This window comes from Macaca fascicularis, chromosome 12 (assembly GCF_037993035.2).
Source record: "Macaca fascicularis isolate 582-1 chromosome 12, T2T-MFA8v1.1".
In the NCBI taxonomy this organism is placed as follows: domain Eukaryota; kingdom Metazoa; phylum Chordata; class Mammalia; order Primates; family Cercopithecidae; genus Macaca; species Macaca fascicularis.
This window is the reverse complement of record NC_088386.1, coordinates 54,109,977-54,127,303: the sequence shown is the minus strand read 5'-3', so window position 1 is coordinate 54,127,303 and position 17,327 is coordinate 54,109,977. Positions and strand designations below refer to the sequence as shown.

The following is a 17,327-nucleotide window of genomic DNA, read 5'->3' as shown; positions in this document are numbered from 1 at the left end:
AGCCTTAAATATAAAATGATTAATTTGGCTTTTTTGCTCAAAGTAAAAAGCACCTCTCTTAAGACCGGCTAATAACACCTGTGTGTGCTCGACCTCACTAAAACAATGTTCTCTCCACTTTGTCTAGGGCTTCATTTAATGGGTCAGGAAGAATCTTGCTAGGGCAGTAAATAATGAATAGAGAATATACCAAGTCCCAGATGTTGTAAGACTGATGAGAAAATGAAGAGCTGTAGGATTAGCCTTCTCCATCAACATGACAAACCTCTAACTCCAACATCCTAATGCAAAATTTGCTTCAAAAACATTTATCGCCATATCCCATTATCTCCTGGTTCCCAATGGGAAAGTTAAAAATAAACTAGAATTTGGTTGAGGAAGCTTGAGGTTTTATTTAATTTAAAGCAATTAGCTATTTGTTGTGAGGACTAAGAATATAAATATACAAACTAATTTAGAAAATATTAGGGAGTTTCATGCATATTATTGTAGAAAATGCTGCTTATTCTCTGTCACAGGAACAAGTACATATAATTATGAGTAACCAATAATCACAATGAAATACTGCCATGAGAGATGAAAGTTCATTTTCCCCACAAAGAATGAATAAAGTAATTAAAATACCATTTCACATAAATCCTACGCTGCACAATTTTGAAAGAGCTCACATTTAAAACTAGCTTTATAGCTATTCTAATGGCCAACTGATAATTTTATAGTCAAATTAGAAGCTGATTTTACTGATTAATTAAAATAATAGCAACTATTTGAAAAATGCACTTCTTAAAGGATATTAAAAAACAACCAAACAACATTTGGAAAATGCGATTTCTCTGGTGGCGGATACGCACGGCAGCCTACTCAACTGTTTTTCTTTTTGATGTGAAAGACAATCTTAAACCATTCATTTTTAGACAGCAGTCAATTTATGCCATGTTTCCTAATTATATTTTAAAAAGCCCAAGTGTTTGTAGACAGTCAAAAGAAAAAAAGCAATAGCTAAAAAGGTGCCAATGTGCTTCAAACATCATCACTGGACAGGCTCCTGCATTTTCCTTCTTGAGTGAACCTTGCTCTGAGCGCTCTGGTTTCAGTTGTGCTCTTTCACAACACGTTCATGAGGGAGGCAGGTAAAACTACCCAGGCTCAGAGTGTGAGGAACCGTCAAGGAGATAACAGATGCTAAGGTCTTGTGCACACTCAACCCCTACTCCATTCCCAGTACAAAGCAAGTATCATGACCAGTGGCTAATGCGACTGTGCATTCCCGATGAAGCTCTCTGGGGGAACACTGACCCGTATGTATTCCTCCCCACCGCCCGCCCCAGCTCCTGGCAATTCTGCATCTATGGGCTCACTGGAACAGACTGGTGTCATAAATAACCACCCTGCAAACATTCTTGAAAAATGGGGGTAGAAATATTAGATTAATAGCACAAACATAATAATATCAGGGCTGCAGATTTTATCAGGGCTCTTGCCTGCTTCTCCTAGCACATGCCTCCATTATCATTCCCTATATAGTCTCTGGCTGAAACACTCAAGATCTAGCGAACACACATCTTCATTTCTTCTCTATGCAGCTGCCATTGAAGTTCTCCTCTTAGCCCAGTGGGTTTTTATAAACTTCTGTGGCTTTTTCTTGGGAAGAGAGTAATGCCAAGATGCTATGGGGCCTACATCTTGCTACGATATGGCTTCCCGCCAGCCTTAAAGTTACACACCTTGCACCTTTGAGATTTACGTTACCTCTACCCAAACGCAGTATAGACCTGTGCTGCCCCATATGGTGGCCATCAGTCACATGTGGCTACTTGAAATATAGCTAGTCCAAATTAAGATTCACTGTTAAGTAAAAAATAGATTATGAAGACTGGGTACGAAGAAGTGAATGCAAAACATCTTATTAATAATTTTTACATTTCTTAGAAGTTGAAATACTTTGAAACTATTAGGCCAAATAAAATATATTATTAAAATAGATTTCCCATGGCTGCTAGAAAACATAGAAAATATGCAGCTCACATTATTCTCCTATTGAACAGCACTGGTAGAGATGCTTGCTTGCTTCATGCCAGACTCCAAGGGAGACACACAGGGGAGCCGTCTGTTCTCAGGGGGGCCTTACCACAAACAGTTACACCACCAGGCAGTTGTGACGAAGGGCAAGAAGAGCAACAAGTATGGCTTGAATATCCTGTGTGCCAGGCGCTAAACACACATCACAAAAACACCAAGCTGCAGGTAATGTGTTATTGCTGGGGACACTGAGGTTTGACAGTGGTGATGTGCCTGGAGCCACAGAGCTGGAAGGAAACAAGTCGACCTAGCTCCAAAGCTCACGCTCATTCGAGACCATGCCACTTCTCCCTGGATGTTTTTCAAAGTGTGTGAACTTCTGTTTGATAGGAGGATGGAAGACCACATTTGAGTTGGAGTGTCAAGGACAGAGGCCAGAAAGAAGCAGGTTTGGGGTGCAGAGCTCTTTAGGCCAACTATAGCCTGGGAAAGGAGCAGAAGGGGCAACGGAGCTGGCTGGCAGGTCACAGGAGCTACTGATTTGGACAGGCAGGTGGGAAAACCTGAACTGCAGGCACAAGTGTTATCCCAGGGATGAGGGTGAGGCCGATGGGCCAGGAGGGGCAGAGCCTATTTCACAGGACAGGATGGAGGAGGGAGGTGTTGAGGACCTGAAGGAGTGAGGAGGCCAAAAGGGAACGGAAGTGCCTGTAGTGAGAATTTGGAGCCAGATGCAAACTGAGGGTGACGTCACAGGTAAGCCAGCAGTTTGAATATGTGTGAAAATATGGTGCGGTTAACAGAAATGAGGAAGTCAAGGGGATGGTGGGGAGAATCAGTGCCATAAAAATGTCTGCTGGGCTAATCAATTGCCCAAGCTTTCTAACAGGGCTGAAGGCTGTCAACAAATTATGAAATCTAAGTGAAACTGAAATAATGGGAAAATAATTATTGAGACAGGGATAAAACTACTGTCCTCAGTTATAGAAAAATACCTTTCTCTGGATAAATTCTGAGCAAAACAAGTCGTGGTGGTACGTAGCCATTCCCAGCGTTTCTAAGATGCCACTATCTGAGCAGAGTTCCTGAAACCTGTGCAGTGATCCCTCCATGCAGTGAGGCTCCTGGTCTACAGGTGTGGCTTGAGGCTTTCTCCTTCCTGCCCCGAAGCATGAGAGACTGACTGCTGCACTCCCTGCTGGCTGGCACAGAGCACTGCAGGTGGTGGACAGGCCTGCCTTACTCACCTCTGTGTTCCCTGGGATTTCCTGCACAGCAGATGCATAATCCTCATGGGGCATGGGTGAGCTCACTCAGGTCCAGCTGTGCTCGGAACATCACCATCTCAGCTTTCAGGGCAGTGGGAAGTGGATGCTCAGATGGTCTGAGGGCAAGATGCTTCCTAGGAGGGAGCTGTGTGGAAGTAAGCACCTGGGGTGGCCACAGAGGCTGCACACAGGGGCCCCAGGCTGCATATTCCATTTAAAGGTGATTGTTTCTGCTGCTGAAATTTTCCCCTAGCTGAGACAAGATAGATCTTTAGTGCCTTTAGAGAATATAAGGGTTAGCCCAAGTTTCTGTGATTCTGCAGGCATAAAGGTGGATCACAGCACCTTTGAAAAGATCTATCAATTTTTAGAGATCCATTTATAGAATCATATTTGCATTTTAACATATTCTTCTTTATTCTAATTTTACTACTTCATGGGTATGCTTTGAGGATTAATGACATAATGTAGTTATACAGTTCTATGTTCCCTGGAAAGGCATTTCTACAGAAAATAAATAAGCTTACAATTCAGAAATGCTGACTGAGAATTGCCCATATGGGACACAAAGAGTGGTTCCTTCTGTTGGAACAGAGCTAATGAAAGGGAACAGGCCACACGAAAGGAAATTAGAGAATCCCTCTGGGGCAGAAACGGCAGTGGGAGCAGTGGCCCTGGCCACCCTTGTTCTGCAGGTTATTTCAGTGTGACACAGAATTAAGTCATTTACACTGTCACAGTTACACTCTCATAGAGATCTGCCCAAGAAACTGTCACTGAAGTCATATATTCCACAGCTGACCTACATGTTCCAGGAACACACTTGCTCATTTGTACCTGCACTATTCAACACCCAGTTGTCTGGTGCTGGCAGAAGCTTAGAGACAAAGATGCCTCCAGCTGTAAGCTACATCACACTCAGAAACCGCAAAGCATTTGCAGGACCTGGTCTGGGATCTCCAAATTTCCACCTTCCTTGCATTTATAGGCCGTCTAGTCAACTGAGGGAGCATGTCATAACAGGGTCTCTCTCGTGCTGAGAAGTTCCACTCTGACTGATGTCTGAATACCCAAGTCTTATTAGTACTTCTGAGACTCCCTACTTGACTGTCTCCTTGTGCCTGGCACTCGGAAGCCTACACTCAAAATATAGGGTCATATTCCACTTACAGAGTTGAATCTTTTCATACTCAAAACTATAAATCTTGAATTACAAGACCTGAAAATCACATTTCATAGGTTTCCTAAGCAAGCTGAAGCTTTACTTGATCCCTAGTTTGATATTATAGTGCTAGTGACAAAATTCAGGGATATTTCTCTATGGTCCCGGATAAAATGCACAGAGTAAAGTTTACTGTGGGGCTTTTTTCTTCTCCCTTTTGGGTGGTAATCTTAAAGAACAAGGGAAATAACATTTGTACCCTCCAGATTTAGCTCCTGTTCAGCCCTTTTCAGTGGCCAGGGTAGGCAGGGGAAGGGTCAAGGAAGAAACACCTCCAGCCTGGACATCAGGAACTCAGCCTGGAGACTTGCCTGCTCAGCCTTCCTGAACTTCAATTTCTCATCTGTAATAATGGGAAGACAGATTTCTTTAGGGTTCTTTCCTAAAGTTCTCTACCAATTGAGAATTGGTCTATTTATAATAGACGTTTTTTGTCTTCTTAGCAATTAAACTTTAAAGAATTTGTCATTTCTCATTACACATTTTCAGGGTTTGAAATGTTCAGTAAATAAGGGAATCTGTTTCTGTTGTTATTGTTTTATGTATTTTTTTGAGAGCGAGTCTCTGTCGCCCAGGCTGGAGGGCAGTGGCGCAATGTCGACTCACTGGAACCTCTGCCTTTCAGGTTCAAGCAATTCTCCTGCCTCAGACTCTCTAGTAGCTGGATTACAGGCATGTGCCACCATACCTGGCTAATTTTTGTATTGTTAGTAGAGATTGGGTTTCGCCATGTTGACCTGGCTGGTCTCAAACTCCTGATCTCAAGTGATTTGCCTTCCTCGGCCTCCCAAAGTGCAGGGAATACAGGTGTGTGCCACCACGCCCAGCTATGTTTTATAAAGTGGACCAAGTGATATGGATCCTTACTGATTTGGGCTGGGAATTGGGAAGAGATGTTGCTAGATTTCTAAAAATGACCCACACAGCTTCTAACAGCCCTAGTGGTCCATTACAGTAGGATAGAAAGTAACAGACGGACTCCTCTCTGGATCAGAGAATAAATGACCTGTTGTGAAGGCATTTATTAACTAGGCTAAGGGGACATGCTTCGTAAACTGTTTTCATCCTGTAATGGCAAGTAACTGTCCAAAAGGCATGTCCACTAAACTCCTGCTTTTTATAGCACACAAGACTAATTCTTGCCAGACTATTCTGCCCTTTGTTAAACCTTAGCCTGGCCCATCTACCCTTCCTTAGTTACAACTATTATTTTCTTATTAATTTATCATTGAATTAGAAATATGGAGCTAATGATCAGGAAAACAATACGCTTCATTTCATATGCTGCAGTGTCTGGAATCCATTGCTGGCATCCAAACATTTCACAATAAACAGTGGAAATATTTTACTTTGCTATATGGATGAATAATCACTAGCTAAATTGGAAGAAATGTACATGTAGCAGTCATATGAACAAGGTCTATTATTACTGAAGAACAAAGGCTACTTTCTGATATTTAAGAGGGTAATAGAAGTGTGATGGTTTGGGACATCTGGTATACACATTAAAAAGCAGGTCTCCAGATTCTGTGCAATATCTTCAATGTCTATAGTTTTAAAAAATGATGTTTTCAAGATGCGCAATAACTTGAAACTCCTATTTCCTAGCTTAGAAACACTATTTAATTATCTTGAACAAATGAGTTCAACATATCTTTCTTAGTGACAATATGTTCCCATCTTCCCTCCATACTTTGTGGCCCAGTAGACATTCATTTTATAACCAAACTGGGGAACAACCATACTTCATCCAGCTTTCAAGTTTAAGTACAACAACAACAAAAAATACCTTTGGAATAAAAGAAAAATTACCCTAAGCACTCACATATATCAGCACTTAACGAAAAGCTCATTAGGTTTCAACTTGGAAAATGTTCAACACAATGAAGAAAACACAAGAATCATGTTACATATTAGAGAACCATTTTAATTAACAATGACAGCCATACTGTCTTGGGAAAATACATTTGAAGAAAAGTCCTTTTTCCCCTCTAAAAATAAAGATGTGGCCAAAAATATAGGCCCTGGGCAGTTATTGTGTTTAAAGCAAAGGCAAGGTATCTTTATAAAAAACAGCTAAAATTTCTCCACTTAAGTACAGTAAAAACTGCCAAACTGAAACAAAGGGAACCAGAAAAAAAAGACTGGATTAATAACTGGGTTGAATTACTTAATATTAAGAATAAAAGAATTTCTAGTTTCAAGGGGATAGCAGTTTCTTCAAATTATGTAATATTTGGAACACAATGGTTCACTGTATTTTAACATTTCATGATCCTAAGTTGACTATAATTTTCACTTAGGAACGCATAGACCCTACCCACAAAGGCCAAGCACCGTGCAAGGCTGGCCATGGTATTTGTGAATGATACTAGCAGAACACTAAAATCTAAGGCTAATGTTCTGTTTTCAAAGGGGACTTTATAGGAGATGGGCACCTGATGGGGAATGCTGGGTGACATGGTCACATAGCACCTTGCAGCCTGAGTTTGGAGCAGACATGCTTTAGTGACAGTTCAGATTGGGGGCTTACTTCCTTGGTTAGGAGTGCTGGTGGCTGGATCTAGGGTGGAACTGGTCTTTTTGTAGGGCCATTCCTATGCAAAAATGACCTCCTAAGCATTTGTATTTTTTGCCTTTTCAAGTTATATCAGATGTCTTCTTGCTGCTTTCTGGATAACTTTGTCCAGCCTTAACCCCACCAGGTAATGAGCTTCTTGTCCTGTGGGTTCATGCACGTGACTGCGACTACTCTGTATGGAAACTGTACAGGAGATTCAAGCACTGGATAGATTACTGAACAAAATGAGTTCTGAGGTCTCCCCCAATCCTGTGATTCTATAATTAAAGACGGCTTCAGCATTTGATGTGAGGAAGAGTTAATGAAAGAAGAAAGAAGAGTTCAAGGATCTCTTGATGTTTCCATGGTTTAAAATGTATCAAGGATCAATCACCCTTAAAATATTACTGAACATCAGTTAAGGTTAGTACCACTAAATTGTAGGACTGGGAAATGTGAGCAATTTTGCTGTCTCTATAAAGCTTAGATTATAAATACATGTACACGCACAAAAAAAGCAATGATGCTAGATTTATATTGTGACTTGTTTCATATTAGTTAGACAATATGAAATTTAGGTATAAATCAAACACAGCTGCCATTTGGCTTTCTGAACTGGAAACTCATTTCTGAAGTCTTCTGGTCCAACCTACTTTACTTATGGCAACTGCGTGAAGTGTTTGCCCACTGACCACTCTCATTTCAATGTTTTGAAGAAAACATTTGATAATCAGACCACATGTCAAAATAAATGATTAGTGGTAAAAGTATATAGTTATAAAGCAATTCTTAATGTCTCCTACTCTGTAAGTATGGCAAAAAAATTGTTTCTTATAGCCTAAAAGCTACTGGCAGATATTTTCAAGAGAAATATCAGAGGTACTTCTTAGTTTTACATTAGAAATGATATGATCTATTAGGAAAATAGCTCTTTTTGAATTAGAAAACACTTATATCCTCTCTTCAAGGCCAAGGCCCACGTCTTAAAAGATCTCATGTTCTCAATAAAATAAGGAGGAAAGCATCTATATTAGCACTCAATTCCAGAGTGTGCTCCAGGTAACCTGGCACATAAAAGTCCTTGGTAGTAAAGTCGGGCTCTACTTAAAGTAAATTTGACTTATTTTTAAATGTAAAGAAAAAAAGAGCACACAATCATGTACTTTTCTTCCTGTTTAACACTAAACCTTACAAATTCCTTGAGCTCAGCTCAGGAAAGGCACTGTAATAGTCGCTCCCAAGGAAAAACCTCAAACAGAAATTCAGAAAAGACTCATTCCTCCTATGAGAGGACAGAAGAGCAGGAAAAAGCTTCACATTAAGGATGTAAGGATCAAGTCATGATGAATCTGGCTAGTTAAATTTGAGGAGAAGCTGTGTTTTCCATGTCATTTGTCCCTGGATCGCCACTGCTGTCTCAGGGAGCAGCGCACACAATTGTCTGCAGCCCTCCTGGCTGCATGGTGTTACTATGGGAAGACAACTGGACAAGACACAGGAAGTTCAAAGTGATGGAAAGAGAGACATCAGACATAGCAGGAAAGCACTCATGTACTACAGATGATTCTGTCTCCTCTATGCCTCCCTAACAGGCGGCTCAGGGTAAATTTGTGGGCGTGATCACGGTGACTGTGTTGACTTCTAGGATGAACATAGCTACATTTCAATTTTTTAAAAATTCTGTTTAGCTTGCTCTAATTTTCATTTTATAGCTACATGTATATGTTAGCAAAAATAATTTGTTTTTTGGTGAGATGCCTCAAAAGCATTTCAGAAAGTGGGAGTATTAATTTAGAAGCACTAAAGAATATTCAAAATACATTAAGGCAGATAGTCCATTCCAGACTTATGATTATTTGTAAAGTATATTCTACTTTTGGTACTTTGAGTACAAGGGAATATTAATGTTGTATTTTGAACATTAATATCTTATGAGAAAGTTGATTCCCCTTAAATATTGGATGCAGGATGGTTTATTCATTCCCAAGTGTTACAGAAACTACAACTCTGATTTCATACTGGAAACCTGGGGGGAATGAAATTAATTTTGAAGAAACGTTGTTTTAAAATTGTAAATTAAATATCTCAAGCATGAAAAAAGGCAAAGAAAATATAAAACAAACACCCAGGTATGCTAGCTTTATCAAATATTAACATTTTGTCTTATGTATTTCAGAGTCCTCTAAAGAAACAGAGCTGGAATACAACCCGCAGTCCTATTTTCCTCCTTCCTCTTCACAGAGGTAACCCCTATCCTGAATCTATTTTTATTATTCCAATTAGAAATTTTAACTTTATTGCATGTGCATATATCTACATCAATCTACATATTTAAAAACTTTATTCAAATTGTATTGCTCTGTAGTTATCATTCTGCAAATATTTCTAAAGCTGTATGCATCTATGTTGTTATGTACAGTCTAATGTGCTTATTTTAACTGCTGTATGTGGTTTTGTTGTGTGAGAGTACTGCCACTGATGTAACCATCCTTTTGCCAATGAATTCTTAGTATTTTCCCTGAATTATCTATTACAAACAATGCTGTCATCAATGTATTCTCCTGCAGAACCATTCTTCCAGCTCAATCTCAAGTATCCTTGAATCTAGCCACTAACACTGCAACATCCAGGCGTTACTTACTCCTCCCTCTCTCTCACTCCCCACATCTGACCATCATGCTCAGACCATGAAATATTTCTGACTGCTCCACCCTACTCTTTCTTTTCATCAATGAAATAGTTCAAGCTGTTATCATTGGACTGTTGGTCTGTTCACAGGCCTCCCAGACTCTCCCACTTCCTATCAATCCTCTATCCTGCTGCCTGCTGGAAGGCATTTAAAGGCCTAAACTAGCCATGCCATACCCCAGTGTCCTCACTGCATGTGGGACACAACTAAGTTCCTTATAAAAATTCCCTAAATGGGCCGGGTGCAGTGGCTCATGCCTGTAATCTCAGCACTTTGGGAGGCTGAGGTGGGCGGATCATCTGAGGTCAGGAGTTGGAGACCAGTCTGGCCAACATGGTGAGACTCCATCTCTATTAAAAATACAAAAATTAGCTGGGTGTGGTGGTGCATGTGTATAATCCTGGTTACTCAGGAGGCTGAGGCAAGAGAATTGCTTGAACCTGGGAGGCAGAGGTTGCAGTGAGCTGAGATCATGCCATTGCATTCCAGCCTGGGTGACAGAGCAAGACTCCGTCTCAAAAAAAAAAAAGTTCCCTAAATGAAGACTGTATCTCTCTCTGGCCTTGTTTTCCTTGATTTTTGTTTTTTTGAATCAGGGCCTCACTTGTCATCCAGGCTGGAGTGCAGTGGTGTGATCATGGCTCACTGCAGCCTCAACCTCCTGGGCTTAAGTGATCCTCCTACTTCAGACTCCCAAGTACCAGGGACCACAGGCACGTGCCACCACATCCAGCTACTTATTTTTATTTTTTGTAGAGATGGGGTCTCCCTGTGTTGCCCAGGTTGGTCTTGGACTCCTGGCCTCAAGTGATCTTCTTGCCTCGGTCTCCCAAAGTGTTGGGATTACAGGTGTGAGCTACCACACTTGGCTCTTCACTAAGTTTTAACACAGCAGCCCCCTCTTGTTGGTAGCTCCAGAACTATATCCCATGCTGTTTCTGAGCTTGTAACTGGAAAGACCTCTGCCTATCCAGCCAGTGCTTCTTCATCCTTTAGGCCAACTTTAGTTTCATGTCACCCAGGGAACTTCGCTACCCATCCTCTGTGCCCAATGCAACCTCTGTTGAGTGAGACTTGCCACATTTCCCTGACACTCACAAAATCACCTGTGTTCCTCACCAGTCTGAGGTGACTTAAGCGCAGGCACTGGGTTTTATTCCTCTTTCTATCCCTGGGGCCTAGTAAAGTACGTGGGAATACAAACAGGCACTCAGACACCAGCTGAGCTAACGTGAAAGACAGCCAATCCATTAAGTATATTTTATTCTCATAATAAAGGAGAGTCTGCCTATTTAAAACAACTAGATTTACTATGAAATACATAATAAAACATGTGGTATTTAGTCCTCCATGAAAAAGACATCTGTTAGCTGATATTTACAAATCATTAAGTACAGTAACTGATACTAATAGAGATGACCACATTGTAAACGGTTTCTGACTCATCAGACTAAACAATATATAATTTATTTATTATATTTAATATATATTATATGTTAATATATATTATATATATAATAAATAATATATCTTATTATCTACTATCTGGAACCTCCAACTCCTCCACAGTGCCACTATACAAGGGCACAGTCCAGTCTGTTTTCAACATTTCCTCTAGGACAAGATCACATTCTATACCTACCTGTAACAAGCTCCCTTACTTCTGCATCAATAGATTTTCTCAACAGACGCAACAAGGCAGGTATCCCACCAACATTCTTCATTGCTATTTTATTTTCATCTGTAGACTTGCCAAAAACGAGGTTTCGAAGGGCACCACAAGCATTCTTCTGAACTTCTAAAACTCTGTGGTCCAAAAGGTCAACCAGATGCTTGATTCCCCCTAACCTACAAACCTAGAATGAAAAATACTAGGTATCAGGCCTAAGTAACATGCAATTAATCAGTGATCAAACAGAAGTCTGTTATGGAGAGATCACAGGATGTGGATATCTCCAGACCATTTCAAAGGTTACTTTTTATTCCAAATAAGACAACTTCTATAAATTCTAAGGAGAGGCCAGGCGCGGTGGCTCATGCCTGTAATCCCAGCACATTGGGAGGCCAAGGCAGGCGGATCACTTGAGGTCAGGAGTTCAAGACCAGCCTGGCCAACATGATGAAATCCTGTCTCTACTAAAAATACAAAAAACTTAGCTGGGTGTCGAGGCACACACCTGTAATCCCAGCTACTTGGAAGGCTGAGGCACAAGAATCACTTGAATCTGGGAGGTGGAGGTTGCAGTGAGCCAAGATTGTGCCACTGCACTCCAGTCTGGGCAACAGAGCAAGACTCTGTCTCAAAAAAAAAAAAAAAAAAAAAAAAATTCTAAGGACACTCTCTTACATGATACTTTTCCTGGGTTCATGGCTTAAAAAAGAGATAGGAGATCTAGGTGGTTTGATATCCATTGGCAGGCGGTACAGTCCTCCTCCAACCCTCAGAACACACATCAAGAATTGTGCTTTCACTCCAGCAGGGCAATGTGCAAATATACAAACATAGCAAAGCTATATGCAGGGCTTGAGACAATATAGGAAATAATTTTTGACTTAAGTTATTTGGTTTCTAGAATGAGTTCTCGAGGCTACTCTCCTTAAATTTTCTTCCATTTGTCAATGCATTAGTACATTACTTGAGTATTTCTGGGCTTTATTTACTACATTCACATTTAGGTCTGGAGCTGTATGCTGTTTTGCATATTAAAATTATGAAAACCACTTCAGTTTTATATAACACTGTGGGTCAGAAGAAGGTTTGAAACATTAAAGAATCTGTATGTTATATAGAATTATAGCCAATAACCAATAACTTGCTATGTTTCTATAAATACCTAAAAAACCCTGAAATAAAATATTCACGTATGTTTGGCATTAGTGATGGTTATAATCCTCTATAACTTATTTATAGTTGGCACCAACCTGACTAGAATTCCATAAAATACATGAACTCACTAGTTCAATGAATACTATAATTTTTACCTAGTATTTTTTTTTTTTTTTTGATATGGAGTCTCGCTCCCAGGCTGGAGTGCAGTGGCTCAATCTCGGCTCACCGCAACCTCTGTCTCCCAGGTTCAAGTGATTCTCCCGCCTCAGCTTTCTGAGCAGCTGGGATTACAGGCCATGCGCCACCATGTCCAGCTAATTTTTGTATTTTTAGTAGAGATGGGGTTTTGCCATGTTGGCCAGGCTGGTCTTGAATTCGTGACCTCAGGTGATCTGCCAGCCTCTGTCTCCCAAAGTGCTGGGATTACAGGCATGAGTCACTGTGCCCGGCCTAAAAAATATTGTTTAAATGCAAGTTAAATTGATTTTTGCTTCATGGTTTTATAAATAAGCTAATGAAGTAGACATATGATTTGAAAATGCTGAAAGCACTCCAAGAAATATATTTATCCTAGTTTTTCCTGAGAGATACTGAAATGCATAGTTAAGTCAAAGAGTATCTGGTATCAAAATATCCCTTTAAAAAGACTCTTGAATTACATCAGGTAATTTCGTAAATACAGAAGCATGTGGCTGTTAAATGCAAAGGCACTGTTTTCCCCAGTCATCCCAGGCACCGTGTCCTGTACCTCCATCTTCACTTTGTTGTCGCCAAAGCACAGGTGCTGCAGGTAGGCCGCTGCATTTGCTTGAACAGATGGGAACTGGTGCTGAAGCATGTGAATGACCTCAGGCAACTCAGGATCACGCCAGGCAAACTCCCTACATGAGAAAAACATGGCTTCAGAAAGGAAGGCCCATGTTGTAAAAATACACTGAACAAAAACACTTGTTATAAGGGAAAAAAGCTCTGCTGAGATAAAAATGGGAAGTTACAAAAATCCTAAAAAATACATACCTAAATAATTTTTCCCCCTGATGAACATATGCAGAGGCCCAGATGCTTACGATCTTAAAGAAATCATGACGCACAGATGCACAGAAAGAGATAGATTCAGGAGAACAAAGAAAATTCTTAATATAAGTAACCTTTCCACTCTAGTGCTCCTCCTCCTGGTTCTAATTTTATGTCTTTCCACCTATGTAAGAAATCTGCAGGTGCAAGGCACAGGTAAACATGTGCACTTCAGTGAAGTGAGATGTCATGCCTGAAGGGAGAGAAAGGGCTGGTGGGAACAGACAGAGCTGGTGTCAGCGTAGAAATCACAAACATTGTGGGCCTGAGGATTTTTAAGAAACAATGTTTATGGTTGCTCTTGAGTATAACACAGAAACACAGAAAACTATAAAAAAGAAAAAGTATTTGACCAGTCATCCTATATTCAGGATTACTGCTGACATTTCCTGTTTTTCCATATATGTGTGCAAAAGTGCACACGTGTGGGTTTGGGATTTTTTCCGTAAAACTGGGTTATTATTAAATAGCAGTTAATATTTCATAAACCCCTATCCTGTGTCAGGCACTATTCCAGGCATTTTATATATATTTATTAATTTATTCTTACCGCAACCTTAAAGATGCGGACGTTGAGGCAGAAAGGCCATGTGACTGGCCACGTGGCTGTAAACAGTGGAGTGGTACTCTGCCTTCAGAGTGTGTGCCCTCCAACACTATGCTATACCATTTTTTTTGACAATGATATATAATCATGCTATGTATATGTACTTTTGTACTTTGCTTTTTTTCAGCTAACATCCATTTTCAGGATTTTCTAATGTCCAGATGACATTATGCCAATAAGATATTGGCACAGTGTTTGGAATTCTTGTTAAATGTAAGTTTGCTCTTTTATTATGTGAAGAGCAGATTGTTAGAAAATGGCTCACAGAACAACAAATATACAGACTCTGATTACAGGATAAACTTAGTTGTTTATTAAAAAAAGAATTCATAAAATTAATGACCGAGTGATACTTCTCTTGCCTGATTTTTGAAGCCTTAGAGTCTCTCTTGGTCTGGGAAGGCTCCATGCATTAACTTGTCAGACCACTGCAAAGGGGCTTGCCATTCCACACCTGTGTGCACACATGCATCCACACACACACACCACACTCAGTGAATCCTTACTATGCTATAGTGCTGGAGATACAAATACTGGATAAGATATGATTCCATTTACAGGATCTTCTAATGCCAAACTAAAAAGTTCTGTCTTAATACCAATAACGGGAGGAGTTATCTTTTATTGAGTTTTCCTTTATCAGGCTTTGCGCCAAGAACTTTACTTTCATTATCTCATTTACCTTTACTGTTGCCTCATGAGGTAAGCACTATTAAAATAACATTAGACCCAGATAAGGAACTCAGGATTAGTAATTAGTGGTGGAGGTTAGTGAAACCCAGGTGGTCTATATGTGTGCCTACACATAAGGAATGAAGGTTGTGAAGCAGGAGAGCGAGAGGATATGACATAGTCACATTTATACAGACAATAACTCTGGTGGCCAAGGAAAGAATGTCCTAGAATACAAAAAGATGGGTGTCATGCAGAGTACCCACTATCCACACAGGAATCTACATAGCTGCTTGAAATGAAATAGACTTCGCTTTGATTTCTCTCTTTTCCTCATCTTACCTCATGGAATCCATCGGCAAGTTCTGTTGACTATCTACAAAACATTTAACATATACCAAATCCATTCATTTTCTCCATTTTGCCCAGAAGAGTCTAACAGTTTCCTACATGTTCTCTCTGCTTCTAATATTATCCCCCCACCCCACCTGCACCCCCAATCCATTCTTTATACAGCAGCCAGATGATCTAAAAACTGAAGTCAGGTGTGAGATGGAGTTTCCGGCTTGGGGAACAGGCTGGATGATGACGTCATTAACAGACATTAAGAATATAGCCAATGCCAAAGAACGCAAGATAACAGCAGAAAAAGCACAGAATATGGAGTTTGATTGCCTGGGTTTCAGTCTTGGGTCCTTCAATTTCTGTGTGATTTTGAAAAGCAATTCATTATTTGGAGCTTCAGTTTCCTCAAATGTAAAACAAGATCAATGAAACTAATATTTCAATCTTCACTGGTTGGTTGTGATGATTAAATGTGATGTTGAATACTAAAATATTTTATATATTTTTACTTCGGATACAGATGTTTTATTAATATTCATCATCCCTAAAAAATGAGCTATTCCAAATAGATGAATTCCTGGTAACAAATAATTTTCCTTTTATATATTGAAACTGTATCAATCATTTCTCATGAAAATCTATCTAAAGCCTATTATGTAAATCTCTGTTGTACTTAACAGAGTGCAAGAAGTGTGATTTACTCTTTCTTTGATGATTCACAATCATTACAAATACACGTTTTTGTCCTCTTTAAATGGGACACTGAGGGTCAAGATTTCCTGACATCCCTGGGTGCCATGAGGGCCAGACAGCCCCGAGGGTGGGCTCCTGCCAAAGCTGGGCAATTAGGCTTGCTTGGCTTCATCTCCAACCTTGATGCAAATTCAGTAGAAATTTACCCTGGAAAAACTGCCATCAATTTGTAGGCTGGCTGGATGGGATCAATGCCTGCCAGGATTTGCTTCAGTAAAACCTAAGCCCAGACTTCTGTTTCCAGCCATGATAGAGTAACTCGTACTAGATTTTGCCCTCCCACCATAAACAATGATAAAAGTGAATTTAGCTAAATGTAGGAGAAAACTGTTTTTAGACCCTTGACAACAGGCAACACAAGAATATAATCCTTGAGAGGAGGGAAACATCAATGAGTCCCACGTTTACCTGGCTTTCTGCCAGGGGGCACTTTCTGGACCATGACACAGGAAGCTGAGGACAAGTAGTATGTGAGGGATTTAGTGAGCTGAGGCAGGGAGCAAGTGGAATTTGCAGGTGCTAAAGTGGTTATAATGTGCAAGGCAGAGTACTGAACACAAGGGAGCTAAGCAGAGGTGATTCTCTGGGTTTGTGTGTGGACTATCCGCAAGTCCTCAGTTGTACCCTGAGCTGTAGGGTACATGCACAGGTCTGGTGGAGAGTGGCTGCTACATGACTCAGTGCTGAAGAGGTACCAGTTGATGTGGACCACCCCCGCCACCAGTCAGAGCGCAGACATCACTGAACACCTTGGGAATTTAGTCAAGACTCCACAAAGGCCAAGTTTTAGGAGTAAGGACCATGTTCTAAGGTTTAAAAGAAATATGAACTAGACCTAACAATGAACAAAACCAGTTTTGATGGGATTGAAAGGATCTACCAGTAATTTAGTTCTCTGCCACAATAAAACTCAGCATCCTAACAGGAGACAGCCTAATCCAGATTCCCTATAATGTATCATCTACAACAGTCAGTATATAATTTAAAATGACTAAACATGAGAAGAAACAGAAACGTATGACTTATAAATACGTAAAAAAGGAAACCAATAGAAACAGACCCAGAGACACCCCAGATGTTGAAATTATCAGAAGAAAAATTTTAAATGGTTATGTTGAATGTGTTTGAAGACTTAAAGAAAAAGATGTATATATGGAGTGAAGAGATGGAGAATCTCACAGGAACATGGACTATATAAAAGGAACCAAATTCAAGGATTAGAAATAAAAACAAATTTGCAAGGGCTTCACAATAGATTGTAGTCTATAGGACAAAGAAAACTAAATTT

The 17,327-nt window shown here is 40.1% G+C and overlaps 1 protein-coding gene across 42 annotated transcripts in view; it reads right to left on the bottom strand.

Annotated features, from left to right (window-relative positions):
* Nucleotides 1-17,327, bottom strand: part of PKP4 (plakophilin 4) — a 229,419-nt gene that overhangs the window by 27,696 nt on the left and 184,396 nt on the right. For all 42 annotated transcript variants that reach the window (XM_065525510.1, XM_065525520.2, XM_065525519.1 and 39 more), the window contains 2 exons: nucleotides 13,337-13,465; nucleotides 11,401-11,614 (listed from right to left, as the gene is read on the bottom strand). In XM_065525510.1, coding sequence (XP_065381582.1) covers nucleotides 11,401-11,614; nucleotides 13,337-13,465 — 343 coding nt within the window. The remainder of the gene's footprint in view (nucleotides 1-11,400; nucleotides 11,615-13,336; nucleotides 13,466-17,327) is intronic.